This window comes from Hevea brasiliensis, chromosome 3 (genome assembly GCF_030052815.1).
Source record: "Hevea brasiliensis isolate MT/VB/25A 57/8 chromosome 3, ASM3005281v1, whole genome shotgun sequence".
In the NCBI taxonomy this organism is placed as follows: domain Eukaryota; kingdom Viridiplantae; phylum Streptophyta; class Magnoliopsida; order Malpighiales; family Euphorbiaceae; genus Hevea; species Hevea brasiliensis.
The window spans coordinates 112,701,639-112,717,410 of NC_079495.1; the positions used below are offsets into that span (position 1 = coordinate 112,701,639).

At 37.2% G+C, this 15,772-nt stretch overlaps 1 protein-coding gene and 1 non-coding gene across 2 annotated transcripts; one reads left to right on the plus strand and one right to left on the minus strand.

Annotated features, from left to right (window-relative positions):
* Window positions 1–8,329: 8,329 nt before the first annotated feature.
* On the plus strand, window positions 8,330–8,436 carry LOC131178999 (small nucleolar RNA R71). The gene has a single exon (XR_009148006.1). It is a non-coding gene; the product is annotated as a small nucleolar RNA R71 (small nucleolar RNA).
* A 6,398-nt stretch (window positions 8,437–14,834) lies between these two features.
* Window positions 14,835–15,699, minus strand: LOC131178772 (photosystem II repair protein PSB27-H1, chloroplastic-like). The gene has a single exon (XM_058144660.1). It carries the CDS (start codon window positions 15,518–15,520, stop codon window positions 14,993–14,995), a length of 528 nt encoding a protein of 175 aa, XP_058000643.1. The 5' UTR covers window positions 15,521–15,699; the 3' UTR covers window positions 14,835–14,992.
* Window positions 15,700–15,772: the final 73 nt, after the last annotated feature.

A 15,772-nucleotide genomic window follows, 5' to 3' on the forward strand; every position in this document is an offset into this window, starting at 1 on the left:
CTCATGTGTACTTCCCTTGATGGTTTCTTTTGCTTTTGCTTCTTCTGCAGAGATTCCAAGTATATGCGTGAACCGTTTCTAGGTCTGCCAATGCTCGTGGTGTAGATAAATCTGATTCTGCCCCACATAAGGGATTTCTAGCAGTGTTTGATATTCTTCTATAGTGGGAGTTGTATCAATATCATTGAAGGAGAACACCCCATACTTGGGATTCCAAGTCGATAGCATGGCCTTTAACGCAGGAACTTGTACTCTGACCCGTATCAAAGTTGCAATCCTCCCATACTTTTCCTCAAACTTTTCTTTGACATGATTGAGAAGTGATTTCCAACTGCTGGATAGATCATCAAGACCGGTCATTCTAACCTCAACCTTGCTTGGATCCAATGGAGGTAATGAGCCAATATCTGCCCCTACGTCATCAATCTGTGAGGACTCTGAACTATGAAGCAGTTTGGACCATTGTTTAGCATTCTGCTCCTGCCTTGGAACTCTTTCAGTTGACTGACTCGAGGATGCCATATTAAAATTTCTGTTTATCCTTTACAGACCCCGATTTATATTGCCTGTGGAGAAAATAGGTTAGCAAAATAAATTCAGGTAATTTTGAATTATACTGCTGGCGTGGCAATAACTATACACCTATCGAAGTAGGAAGGTGTTTAGATCATCCTAACAGTATGATTCAAAATTATCCTTATGTTATTTAAAAATTTAAAAATACAAGCAGAGTAAGGTAAAAGCAAGTATGTCCCTTTTATCCTAAAATAGGGAGATTCCTAATACCGGGTAAGTACTATCTAATTGGATAGTTCTATCTTACGAGGTAGTTTGCTATAGTTTTCAACTACTGTGATAGTTTAGCTCAATGTCTAATTTTCTAAAGCCACAGGTTCCCAAATTGTACTACTATAAACAGTAGGGACAATTCCACTACCATGATACTAACAGAAGAATACCATGGGTATCACAGCAGATGGAACAAGTTCCAATTTGAGCAGAAACCTTCACGGATACTAACGGGGTAAAACCCATGGATACCGCTACATGACCCCCTCCTATTTCCTAAAATGGTAAGAAAGCCGGGTATAGGGCTGGAGTGTGTGAGGACATTGTGTAAGTATTCAAAGTGTGAAGGGACATATTTACCTCTTCCCTGTATGGGGGAGTTTTTTTGACGAAAATTGCTGTAATAAATAAGATAATCAAAATAAGCAAAATGGATAAAAAGAATAATAACAATCAATATATCAAGACTTTCAAATTTTGGTAAGTTAAATCCCCTAATTATGATTTTAATTTACAAGAGCACAAAATTAAATCTGCTTTTGGACCTCTAAACCAGGATTAAGGAATAAGTCCCCAGCAGAGTAGCCAAGCTGTCGCAAGGGTTTTTGCGGTCGCCTAGACAAATTCTCACCGAAGTGGAAAAAGTGAGGAGTCGCCACTTTAATTTTGAGAGAAATTAAAGAAAACCATTTGTCAAAATAATAAAAAAAAAAAACCACTTCGAAAACAGAGATTCTAAGTTCGGGGTCTGTATACGGGTGGGAAAGGTGTTAAGCATCCCACCTTGTCCCTTAACGAGGGTAAGCAGATTTAATGTTATGCTCTTTATAAATTAAAAATGATAATTAGGGGGTTAGAATGATGATGTCAATCCTTTGTACGGATAAAAGGAATATTTGATATTTCACTATTTAGGGTTGCCCAAGAATACGAGTACATGAGATGACCCTTCAGTAAATAGTTGTTGTGTAATGGATTTCTTTGTTGGGGGTTAATTCGCATATTGGAGTTGTGATATTTTAATTTGAATTTATGTTAAGAGAATTCGGGTAAGAACTCTCTCCCGATCTCTTGATGTATTTTGTTAAGAATTTAAGCGGGAGATTTCGGATAAGAACGCTCCTCCGATCTCCACTTGTTTTATTAAGGTTTTAGCCGAGAATTCGGGTAAGAACTCTCCCCCAATCTCTTAGTGTATTCTGTTTAAAATTTAAGCGGGAGATTTAGGATAAGAACTCTCCTCCAATCTCTACATATTTTATTAAGATTTTGGCTGAGAATTTGGGTAAGAACTCTCCCCCGATCTCTTAGTTTATTCTGTTTAAAATTTAAGCGGGAGATTTCGGATAAGAACTCTCCTTCAATCTCCACATATTTTATAAAGATTTTGGCCAGAATTCAGGTAAGAACTCTCCCTCGATCTCTTAGTGTTGAGAATTTTAATTGAGAATTTGGGTAAGAACTCTCCCCCGATCTCTTTAATTTATTGCGTTTAAACTGAGCTCGGGTAAGAACTCTCCCTCGATCTCTTAATATATTATGTTTAAAAATTAAGCCGAGCTCGGGTAAGGACTCTCCCCCGAACTCTTAATGTGTTGCGTTAAAAATTAGATTGATTTCGGGTAAGAACTCTCCCTTGAACTCTTAATGTGTTGCGTTTACAAATTGGACTGAGTTCGGGTAAGAACTCTCCCCCGAACTCTTAATGTGTTGCGTTTAAAAATTGGACTGAGTTCGGGTAAGAACTCTCTCCCGAACTCTTCATGCATTTATTAGAATAGCGTTTGTAGGAACTTCGAAACTAGGGATTTAGGTAAAGGGTCTCTCTTGACCCCTCTTTTTGGGAATGGAGTACCAAAAACACAGGAAACTTGTGTAAAGCTTTTCCTAGCCTACGAGACCTTATGACTAGATGGAGGACGAAAGATCGAACTCCTTGCCGATCTTCCGCGTGATAACTTTATCCGAACTCTTTGATCCGATCTCTTTTAGTTGCTCACTCGGGATCCGAGATTATCTCAATTCCTGATCTATTATATTATCACCTGGGCTCGTTCCTTAGCCCGACCTCATAAATCATTTGTTTGACCTATTCTTATTTCCAACCTGCCCGACCTATGCTACACCTATCTTCCTTTAATATTTTATTTTTTTAGACCGAAAGCTCTCATGTCGAAACACCCCTGCTTATATTCTTTTGAGTATCTACAAGTTGTCAGTGAATTGAATGTCTACTCTTGAAGGAAATGAAAACTAAATGATGATAAATGGAATTTGCGAATAAAAGAAGACACAGGAAATAACTATTGGCCTAGATAATCTATTCGAGATTTAGTGTGACTGGATATAAAAGAAATTACAAAAGAAAATTGGAGAAAACAAAACGAGGGTATTCGACAAAACAACAGTTTAGGCGCTTACCTGTGGGAAGTTGAGGAGACAAATGAGCTGACTCCGGAATCCACAAATCTTGTAAAGGAGAAAGCTGACGGCCGAAGGACTTGAACTTACCTGAAGTAATGGGAATAGGTCGAAACAAAATTGCGCTTGGAAGATAATGCTAGATACTAGAGCGGTGGAAAGGAGGTGATGGGAAGATGGTAGCACAGAAACTAAAAATGGAAGTTTCAGGACTTAGAGCTCCTTTTGATGAAAATACTTAAGAAAACTAGTTTTTAAAGTTTCTCAGCACTTCGAAAGCTCAGAATGGAAAGTAGCAAGACTGAATCAATTTCATATTCTTTCCACTATAATCACCACCTTTTTATTTTTTTGTCCTCCTTCTACAGTATTGTGTGGAGGTATTTATAGGGAACGGGTGTCCCTAATGAAGGGTCAGGATCTTGCCAAGGGCAGACGGAGGGTTCATATTCAAAAGGACATAATCTGATGTCTGAGAATCAAGGAGAATCAAAATGGAGGGTCGGGATCCCGTTCAGAATATTCATCCTTTCTTCTCTTAATCCAATGGCTCAGGGCCTTGCGTTACAAAATGGATCCAAAGGCTGGGAATAAAAAGCGCTAAACCTGTCATCTGCTTTTTGATCCGAGGGCTCCGGATCCATTCTTATGATTGTGATCAACGGTGGAGATCGAGATGTACAGGACTGCTTTAACTGTTTTGGCGTTTGGCAGCTAGGTGGGCATTTCTGCAGACGAGATGTGCGGCGAGGATCTGATCACGCCTGTAAATGCTTTAACTAACTTGAATCTGACGATGAAGAGAGTTAATTGAAAGTTATTTAATCCCTCTATGTTTTCCGATCACTATAGGTCGTCTCCTGTTTCTTCCGATCTCCCCATTATGACCATTCCCTTTTCCGATCTCTATCTCTTGCATCGGATCCCCGCTTATTTCCTGATCTCTCTCATTCTAGATCTTTCCTCTCTATCTAACTTACATTGGTCAAAGTAATAAATTTTTCAGTTACCGATGCATCCACTTCGGGTTCTGTATGCAATAAATGCCAAGGCCCTATATATATGTAGCAAATGGGAAATCATTCTCACACCTCACTTTTCCTTTTTCAGTTCATTTTCAATGCGCCACCTCCCTAATTCTAGCTTTTTCGGTGATGGTTCTAATTATGATGGCCATTTTATCTTTTTTAGACTATTTCTTTCACCCCTCGTCTGAAAATTTATGACCCTGAAGATCGGTGAACTAGGAAAGTGTCATCTAATGATAGTGAGGGAATCGGACTAATTTGCCGATCAAGATCAAAAGTGACGGTCGTGCCGATCTCGAATCTGTCTATCGGTACAATCGATAGACCGATCTCGGACAAGAGGACTTCTAATTTCAATCTTAATGTTAGTGACCACATCTTGAAGTCCATTTGGCTCCTAACCATATCGGGCGTCCCGACTACAGCTCGGTTCTGGTCGATGACATCGGCGATGACTCTGCTCAATATCATGAGAGTCATAGTCGCCCTATCTGAGTAGCACATCTATCCAATATTTGTGGCTAGCTTTCTGATCAAACACATCTTTTGATTCAGCCACAAGACTAGGCTTTGACATAGGCCAGCATTCTGGGCCTCGGAGTAGTCTTAAGCTAGGTAGATTGGCCTAAATAATATAATCCGATCTTTTGAGATCACCCAAATGATATAATCTGATCTTTTGAGATCGCCCAAATGATGTAATCCGATCTTTTGGAAATGAAATGAAATTTTTATTTAAATGTTTTTGTTTTGTTATTGCATTAGTTATTTTTTTGATCTCTGATTAGTGTAACCGATCTGATCCCTAGACGAATCGCCATTCGGCGACCCATGGCTTTGGAAATTTATTCAATTTGATGACCTTGGTTAACCGATCTCATTTATCCAATTTTTTATTATGTTTCTGGAACCTTCCCGCGATGTGTCAAGGAAGCAGCCCAGCTACGCTAACCGATGCGTCACTTAGGACTTTGTGAGCATTTAATGCTCAGATGGGTATAAATAGGGGGAAAGGTGAGTCATTTTTTCCTTATGTCATTTTCAGACCTACCCCAACAATCTCAGTATTTCTTCTCATTTTCTAACGTTTCCAAGCACCGATTTATACTCCGGTAAGGGTTTCAATCTTTTCTCAGTTATTTTCTTTCCTGTTTTTGAAAGTGAGCAGCACCAATGGTCAGAGAGCTGCAAGCCCTCCTTTTATCCATTTTTCGTGGACCTCAAAAGAAGGCGATGTGATCAGATCAGGCGGGTGATCCAGCACAGCCATCGTTCCGGTTACTGGTCTAGCTACCAGACCGAAATGAGGAACCTCTTAGAGAAGGGAAAACCTGCCAGTTGATGAGTTTTCGTCCATCCTGAGAGAAGCTGATCTCCAATCCATAAGTCAGGAGTACAATCTGTGGATCGACTCCTTTGAACTGATCAAATGCCATAGCAACTTTCGAGCTGATCACTTCTTTGATGAAAGTGACCTCATCATAGTATACGAAGAGCAACTGAAGGCCAGGCTTCGTTTCCCCTTAGATGAATTTTACAAGGCCATCCTAAAGTTCCACCATGTCTCGGTAGCTCAAATGCATCCGAACTCCTGGCGGACTTTAGTAGCCTTTAGGGGCCTCTGCCGAGCCAAGAGATTGGAGCCCACGGCTAAAGTCTTTGATGAGCTGCATGGGCTTGCCCGAAGGAAGGATGACAAATTCTGGTTCTTTTAGGAAAAGCCAAACTGCACGCTTTTTATCGATCTCCCTTCTTCGTTGAAGAATTGGAAGAACCAATTATTTATATTGAGGAGCAAGATTCCGAATAGCTTCGAGGGTATCCCACGGAGTTGGCAATACCTGGTCGCTTCAATTCCAAAGAAGATCACTTTAAATAAGGACGAAGATGCCATGGTGAATGAGTTAAAGACTCAGGCGTCCACCCACAAATTCTCATGCTTAGATGCGGTTATGGCCAAACTAAAGTGGTGGATGATGCGGCTGATCACCGACGAAGACTACGAGCTTCAGTTCTCTGACCTTGATCCTGGTACAATCCATATCTCTAGCCTCTAAATCTTAGCGTACTCACTAACTTCTTCTTTGTGTAGGTATAGCGGGTGGTGACGCTTCTAAAGAGAGCTGCAAGCGAAAGAGGGAGGTCTCCTGAAAGGTACAGGTGATGAAGGAGGCTACCGCTGCTACTACTCAGACACCTCAGGGAGATTTGGTAGAAATATTGAGCTCCCCTCCTCGACCTCAAGAGCAGTCGGTCCGTGAAGTAGAGGTCGCCGTTTTTCCACCTCAGTAGATTGAATGCCTACCTCCTCCGCCACCTCCGATCTCTTCCAATGTGGAAGGGGAGTCTTCCGAACCTACTGTTAGGACGCTTTCTCAGGGAGCTCAACTCCTCATTCAATCACTAGAAAGGAACTGTTCCACCTGAGGGAATCATGGTCTGGCCAAAGTCATGGGAGCTTCCATCTACTTCTAAGAAGATCAGAACAGATTGGTAGAAGAGAGTATCGACGACATCTTAACTCAAACAATGAGTTTGGGCTTGGAGGCTATTACAAATCAACATGTGATTAGAGAAAAAGCCCACGCCTTAAGGAGGGATATTCTTAAAGTGGTCCACGATGCCTCAGCTGCAAAGGCTCAGCTCTCCACTGCCAATGATTACATCGTCCAGCTGGAGGAGCAGGTGAGACATTGCGAAGAGAGGATAGCGGAGGTGGAGCGGGAACTTGAAGTCTCCCAAGCTAGTCGATCTGCCGATCTCACTCGTTTTGCTGAAGAACTTCGGGCGAAGGAGGAGGAGCTCCAGGCCAAGGAGGAGGAGAGTACTACAAAAGAGGCTGGGGCATATGTGAATGCCCATAATGACCTCCTGGCCGAGCTAAAAAAGCATTATCCTGAGGAGGACTTCTCCTGGATGAATCAGCTCATCCTAGAGGCCGAAAAGGAGAGCAATAAGGAGCCTGAGAGAGAGGGAAGGGATGAGAGAACTGATAATGTATCTGGGGAGCAGGCTGAGGGAGATCCTCCTACTGAATGACTTGTAAATTTTTACTTTGAAATAAATTGAAGCTCTTTTTTTGTTTAATTTCTTGATGAGATCGGAAAACGTCCAAATTGTTTGAGTATGTAGTTGATCATTAAACTTGAAAGTGACTATTAATCAGAAGATAAGAGATCAGAAAAATATTATACGTGAATATAAGATCAGACTAAGTCATGACCAAATACCGGATGAAACTTTAAAATATTAGAATTGCAGAGTTTTGACATTGATTTTGAACTTTTAAGATCAAAACCATCATTAGACCGGATAGAAACCTTAACTTTATTTTAAGGAATATCTAGGGCATTCAAGCGAGAAAGCCCAATCACATCATTAGCCTAATGAAGTTCTGCAATATTTGTACAGAGAGATTGAAGAATATCAGTAGGCAAGATTGGGTGGCACGGAGACCCAATATTAATTCGGACCCTTCTAATAAAGACCAAGAGATCGGAAAACAATTAACTTGAGTGTGAGATCGGTTTGTTCCTGGGACGAGTGATCGGTAAATTCAGAAAAGCTACTTGTGACTGGGGCATCGGTCGAGAACGGATAAAGTTTCAATTTAAAAGGGTCCTAGTGTTTGAAGGTCGGCCAAAATATGGTGTCTACAATTAGAGTAAGAATTTCCCATAGGTGTTTGTTGATAACCTCCTGCATAAGCAGCTTTTTCTTGTAGATAATCATCACCATAAGAAGAGTAATCAACTCCACAACTTTGGGTTCTATCTATGTAGGCAACTTGTTGCATAGTTGTAGGAGTTGAGGTTGTTGCCTTTGTGCAAAAATCACTAAGAAGCTGAGTCAACTGATCAAATCTTGCATTCATGTAGCTAACTGAATCAAGTTCATAAATCCCAGCCTTCTTTAGCTCAAGTGCTATAAGATTTCCCCATAAATGGGTATTATGAGCAATTTTCTCTAATAGATCATAGCATTCTTCACTTTTCATTCTCATGAAATCTCCTCCTGCTTGTGAATCAATTGTGTTTCTTATGGCTAGAGTAACTCTGGTGTAGAAATTCTGAACAATCATCCATTTGGGTATTTCATGATGAGGACACTGCCTTTCAAGCTCCTTAAATCTCATCCAAGATTCATACAAAGTTTCATCATCCCTTGCTTTAAAAGCTACCATCAAATTCCTCAAATGAGTGGTCTTCCCAGGTGAGAAAAACTGAGATAGAAAAGCTTGAGATAGCTGCTCCTAATTAGCTATAGTAGCTTCTGGAAGTGAGTCATACCACTCAAATGCTGAATCCAGAAGAGAGAATGGAAATAAAGTGAGCCGAATCACTTCATCTAAAACTCCAGGCTGCCTTTGTGTACCACATATCATCAAAAATTTCTTCAAATGAGAATGGGGATTTTCAAATGAGCTACCTCCAAATTGTGAAGTCTGAACCATTTGAATGAGACTAGTCTTTAACTCAAATTGATTAGCTCCAATGATAGGTCTATTATCTCTCACATCTGCACATCTAGGAAAAGCATAATCTAACATGGATCTTCTCTGAGGATCATTTTGGTTAACAACTTCATTCTGCTTGTTTTCCTCATTTCCTCCATTGTTTCCATCAATAGCTTTATTTTGATTCTCCATATTTTCAATTTTCTCCTCTTGCTCAAACCCTTGTTGTTCTTCTTTTTCTGCTTCCTTTCCCCTCTTAGATTCCTTTTTGTTTGCTCGACAAAATTTTTCAATTTCAGGGTTGAACAACAATTCAGTATCACTTGTCCTTTTTTATCGTCTCATAAACATGAAAAGTACTTGAAAAACACAAGGAACAGCAGTGAAAATAAAAGAAAATAAAAATTCTAATCAGCTTAAAACAATTAAAATCCAACTTAAAAACAAACAATTCTTCGGCAACGGCGTTAAAAACTTGGTGTTAGCTGTGAAATAGCTTCCGCAAGTGCACGGGTCACAGTAGTATAGTTTTAAAAAAAATATATCATTTCCACAAGGAATTGTGCTTAAATTAGAATTAAAGGAATAAGCTAATTAGAATGATAAAATTTAAAGATATTAAAAATGAAATTTAAAATTAAAATTGGTATTTGAGGAATTTAAGCTAAATCAAACAATTAATTAAATTAATTAGACTATATTACCAAAATTTAAATTGAAATTGCTAATTATGAAATTGAGAGGAATTTAAATCTAAATTCAATAAAAATTAAAGTGATTCTAGAGATAGAGTTTTCAATATTGTTTGCATGTGGTTTATCCCCAATTTAGCCAAACACATGAAAATTACAATTTTGAGGGAAATCAATTCTTAGTTCTTTGAAACCTTTTTCAAGCATTTCAAAGTTGGTATTTATCAAATCAAACCCTGTTTTCACGGTACTTCAAACCTGACAAAAACCCAATTAAAGCTCTAATTGGTTTTGAAAGTCCCCTTAATCCTCTTAGCTTATCTCTAACATCAAGAAAACTAAGTTTATTGCAAGATTATCTATCCTAAACATTCACTTTTCAGTCCATCTGTCAAGGATTAAAACTTAACTTAATGAGGGCCAACAAGCTCACAAGCAATAAATCAAAATGTAGCAAATCTCATTTAAATGACTAAATCAGTTTAAAGACCACAATACAAAGCAATATTTATAAGCCCATCTCTAGAATCTCAAATATCTACTCACAAAGCATAGTTTCAAGATAAACCCAAGTATAAAAATGAAGAAATAATGAAAATCTAAGCTAAGGGAAAGAAAAACCCAGTAAAATGATAAAGAATCTGTTGCTGGAATGTTGTAGAAAATTTCCTCTACTGCTGCTGCAAAACGATCTTACGTGCTCCTCCTCCTCTCTCTCTTTCTTGCAAAATCTCCTTCTCTTTCTCCTTGTGGAAAGAAAGAGAAAAAGAAATTTTTATATGATTCAGAGGTCTGCCCTAGAATGGGTAAAAAGACAGAAGATTCTGCAGAAAGTGATGTATTAAATTAGAGGGACGAAAGTGCCACGTCAGCCATTTTCATTAAAACGACACAAGCTGAATCGGTTGTATTGTACCTTGTGTTGCAAGCTGTGTAACTTTTTGCCCTTGAAAAACTTCATATCTGAAAATGATACAACCCGTGACACAAGCTATGTCATAAGTTGTGCAACTTTCTATTTCTTTAACTCAACTTCAAAATTTTGCAATTCAACTCTAATTTCTTTCAAATGGCTGCTCTGATTAAAATACACCAAAATTCTCCAAATTCAACCTACAAAACAAATAAATTTCAAAAATTAAACTAAGTGTAAGAAGGAAAAATTAAATAAATGTATGCTAATATCTATCACAGCAGTAATCTTCATGATTCAGAGGTCACTACAGGTAATGTCCATAACCCACCTTTTACTTTTTCTAATATTTCATTTGATCAAGATCACATGTAATTTGTTGCTTCAATATCCTCAATTCATGAACCTGTTTCATATGAGCAAGCCAAATCAGATCCAAATTGGATAAAAGCTATGCAGCTTGAATTAGAAGCACTTGAAGCAAATCAAACTTGGGAATTGGTCGCTTATCCCTCTCATAAGAAGCCTATCACATCTAAATGGTTTTTCAGAATTAAACATAAATCAGATGGCAGCATTGATAGGTATAAAGCCAGGCTTATAGCGAAGGGCTTTAATCAATTGGAGGGAATTTCCTACATTGACAGCTTTAGTCTAGTTGCCAAGCTAGTCACAGTGAGGCTCTTTCTGGCCATATCTACTGCTTCTAATTGGGCTATCCATCAATTGGATATTAATAATGCATACCTACATGGATTCATTGATGAAGAACTATACATGCTTCCACCTTTGGGATACACAAAAGCTCATAGTGGTCAAATGTGTAAGCTTAAAAAATCCTTTTATGGTCTCAAACAAGCTGGGTGACAGTGGAATAAAGAGTTTACCTCTAAACTTATTGAATTTGGATTCACACAATGTCCCTACGATCACTGCTTTTTTATTAAAGGATCAAGTACTCACTTTTTGGCCTTAATTGTCTATGTTGATGATGTTCTCATTTCTGGTCCATGTGAGATAAATATTGTTGCTACTAAAAACTTTCTGGACAGAACATTCACCATCAAAGACTTGGGACATGCCAAATTCTTCCTTGGTTTGGAGATTGCTTGGTCTCCCTCAGGAATGTACATTGATCAAAAGAAGTATATTTTAGACATTTTGTCTAACCATGGTTTGCAAAATGCCAAGATAGCTTAGACTTCTCTTCCTAGAGGCATGAAACTTTCTTCTGATACTAGTCCACTTCTCACTGAACCAGAGAAGTACCAAAGGTTAGTGGGCAAGCTACTATATTTGAATCTCACTAGGCTTGACATTTCATTCTCTGTGCAATAATTAACTCAGCATATGCAGAACCCACTCCAGTTACACTGGGATATTGCTATACATGTCCTTAAGTACCTTAAGAGTTGTCTTGGAAAAGGATTATTTTTCCCTTCTGAAAATTCTTTTCATCTCACTGCCTATTGTGATGCAGATTGGGCATCATGTGTTGATACTAGGAAATCAGTAACTAGATTTTGTGTATTTCTTGGGCATGACTTGATTTCTTGGAAGTCCAAGAAACAATCCACTGTTAGTAGATCATCTGCAGAAGTTGAATATAGAAGCATGGCCTTAACAGTTTTCCATGAACGCATGAAGCATATAGACATTGATTCTTATGTTGTCAGGGATCAAATGGTAAAAGGATTCATTAAGCCTCAACGTGTTACATCAAAATTTCAGCTGGCAGATCTTTTTACAAAATGCCTAGGCTACCCACTTTTTTTAATGTTTGTATCCAAGCTAGGCTTGGTTGATTTCACTCATTCACCAATCTCCAGCTTGAGGAGGGGATGATAAAGATATAGGTCAGCAAAAAAAATATTTAATTCATGTAGTTGCAAATTTACAGGTACAAAGAACAGAGAGTAACCCGAAGCTAATAAGAGTATGCTTATTATAAGAGTCTTAGCAAAACGGTGTGTGCAAGAAGGAGGTTAAATGAAACGGGGCGTAGTATCAATATAAACAAGACTCTCGAAGGATCTCAACTCATGCAAAAAATGTGTACAGTAAGAAATTGTTAGTCTGTTATTCTTTGGCGGGCTTGTTTAGTGCTTAGTTATATAAAGTTAGTTTTAGTAGATTCCAGAAATTTTTTTTTGTATATAAGAACAATTTGTACTGTATTCACAGCAATGAGAAATAAATATTTTCATTCTCAACACCTACTTTTAAAGATTTAGTTTTTTTCTTTCATATTTGATCACAGTTGACAAGCAAAATTTTAACTGAGAATATTTAATGAAAGCACAAAAGTTTTTAAGTATGTGCACAAACAGAATGAACCAACTGAACATTGCTCAAGGATGCACAATCACCTTATGAAAAATGAAATTAACTATCACCTTATGACAGATTTAGGATATCAAACCTTTTTTACTATTATTATTTTTATTATTATTATTAAAAGAGATCATAACGCTGCTCTTCTGAACAAGAGGGCTACATGAGTGATCTCATAAGACTTCCACTGCATCTGATAATCAGAAACACCAGAAATCTAGCAGTGGGAGACGTTGATATGTTTGTTTTATGAATGAAAACAATCAAAATGGACTTTTGGGTGACATTAATATGTTTGTTTTAAAACATAGGAAGGGTTGTATGGTTTCACAAGTTGCTGACTTGCCGTTTAAATTGCCAGGGAAAGCAAGTGATAGTGTCCTGACATGCCGTAAAAGAAACTTACCATTAAAATCGATATTTCCTTAAAACATTTAAATCCGAGCTTGCTTGATGATCACCTTTGAGCCAAGTCTCACACAATGCTCCTACTAAATATACTATTGCTATTCTCTGGGTGAAAAAGAAAGGAAGCATTTGTTATGATCGTCATACAACTTTTACAATTCAATGATTGTTTGTTGAGAGATAAAAGGAAAAAAAAAAAACATGGTATGACATATATTTTAATTTTGTTTAATTAATTTATGTTTCAAACATAGGAGATATAATCGGCATTTTTTAGTGTCTATTTATAGCAATAATGCCACAATAAGATTACAATTTACGCCGAATATTTTCAATTACTTAACCTTGTTGTTGTATTCCTTACAAAAAAGAAACACTTGGAGTTGTATTACTTAACACTTGGTGTTGTAACCAGCATTAGCCAAGAGAGACAAGTGACTATACTCGTATTTTCCTCCTAATTCTTTAGGAAATTCTCGTAATTAGAAAGAGAAGTTACGGAGTGTGACGTCCGAGGGCTTAATAACCGTTTCTAAAATCTCATTTCCGTGTTATGGATGGATAGGTTCTTGAACTTTTTCCTTTTTTTTTTGATAAAACTTTTTCCATCTGTTTTCATTAATTTTTTCGACTCTTATATCACGCAACATAGGAGATAGGAAGATCTTTTTCATATTCCAAATCACCATAATCTGCCCTAATAATATATCATTATTTTACATTAAAATTAATTTATTTTTAAATATTTAAATATTATAATTTTAATATATTATTAAGATTATATTTAAAATTTATATTTTTAATTTATAATATTTTCAATAAATAAATTTATATTTTATAATGATTTATTAAAATAAAAAATAGAAAAAAAAATTTACACTAAACCTGTCTCACTCTATTTCCCAATAAAAAAAAATTGATAAAAAGACTTTTTAAACCCCTTATAATTACTCTTAAATCAAATAAGTCATTTTCAATTTAGTTGATCCATTTAAGCCTTAACAATTACTCTTAAGGGGGTGTCTAAGTACAAAATTAATAAGGGATAATTGTTACCTTTATAACTTTTAACCTTTATTAATATTATTTGGATGCTCAAAAGAGATTAGGCTAACTTTATAGCTCATTAATATTTATAGCTTTTTAGGAAGTTAAATGCTAATCTTGAGGAGGTCTAGGTTAATAATTAACCTCTTTGAAGGTTAAAACCTATAAGGGCAACATTTAACCCTCAATTTTTTAACCTTCCACCAAGTATACCATTAGAGTTAAATATCCATTTTAAGCTCTAACAATTACTATTAGGGTTAAATAAATTCTTATCAATTTAATCGATCCATTTAAATCACTAACAATTACTTTTAAAGTAAAAATATTAACCTCCATATGTGATGAATGCACATTTAGTAGACGTTCTTTTTTATTACATAACTTAAGAATTAAACTTTTTACTGTTTTTTCTCTTTGCAAATGTTATTACCAATCAATACACAAATGTTATTACCAATCAATACACTCGGTGCATTATTATTGCCATTCAACATATCTAATACTGAATTCAATACATTTCAGCATATTCAGTATATCTCATGCTGGATATAGAAGAGTAACATTAGGCCTGTCCAGTGACATTGGACATACTGGACTCATATTTAATGGAGTATAAACAATGTCATATGAAGATTTGTAAAAGTAAATTTTCAATTCATATGGATTAAAATGAATCAATTATTTCATCCTAAGAGTAATTGATGGAATGAAACATTAAGGGAATTACTGTAAAAAAAATTAAAAAAAAAAAAACATTAAGGGAATTAATTATTACCGAAACATAATGAGTGATAATTTACACATGCGGTTAATTTGATTCAAAATGAACCTAATTACGTAAACTCAGACTCAAAACAAAGCAAAATTCGAATGGATAAAATTAACAATATGCGAAGAAAAATCATCTGCCCCTCGATAAAGCTTTCTCAGCTGTGTCCATCTCTTCAAGAATCCTCGCCTTCCGCTTTGCTGGAATGGGAGCTGTAAGTCCAAAGCTAATATAATGCCCAGACACAGCATTCAGTGCCGAATATATATCACGAAAAGAAGCACGGCCAAGTAAAGCCTTCTCTCTTCTATACTTTGCCACCCAAGAATTGGATGTCTCTCTTAGGTCAGCGGCTACCTCTGCTACGTTAGGATCGTTTTTGTCCATCTTGATGGCGGTTCTGACCTTGTTGATAACTACTTCGGTCTCCTTCACGTACTCTTCATCAGATGCAGCATGAGCTGGAGCCACTGGGGATAACATTGCTGGAGTGAGAATAGTAGTGGCTAAGGCCAAGAAGTGGCGGCGAAGAGGTTGTTTCTGGTGCTGCTGTTGTGATGGCCGTGGAGGGCTGATGGTAGCGACAACGACGGCTTTGGATCTGGTGGTGGAGAGGGGTGTTGGTTTGGAGGTTGGGATTAGGAGTGTCGGTGACGCCATGGACTTTGTTGGCAGAGGGAAGGGGAGAGTAGCTTCTACAGAGGAGCTCTGGAGTGGGGAGGTGGGCTTGTGCCACGTATAGGCTTATCTCCTTATCCTATTTATGGATCTCTGGCTGAGACTATACCCAATCATGGTTTAAGGGAGTTTTATTTATATAAATTATTATTAAATTTATCATGGAACAAATAGTACAATGGCAGAATTTCTCATTCACTCCAAAAATTTATCTACGCATACTAGAAGTCTGTA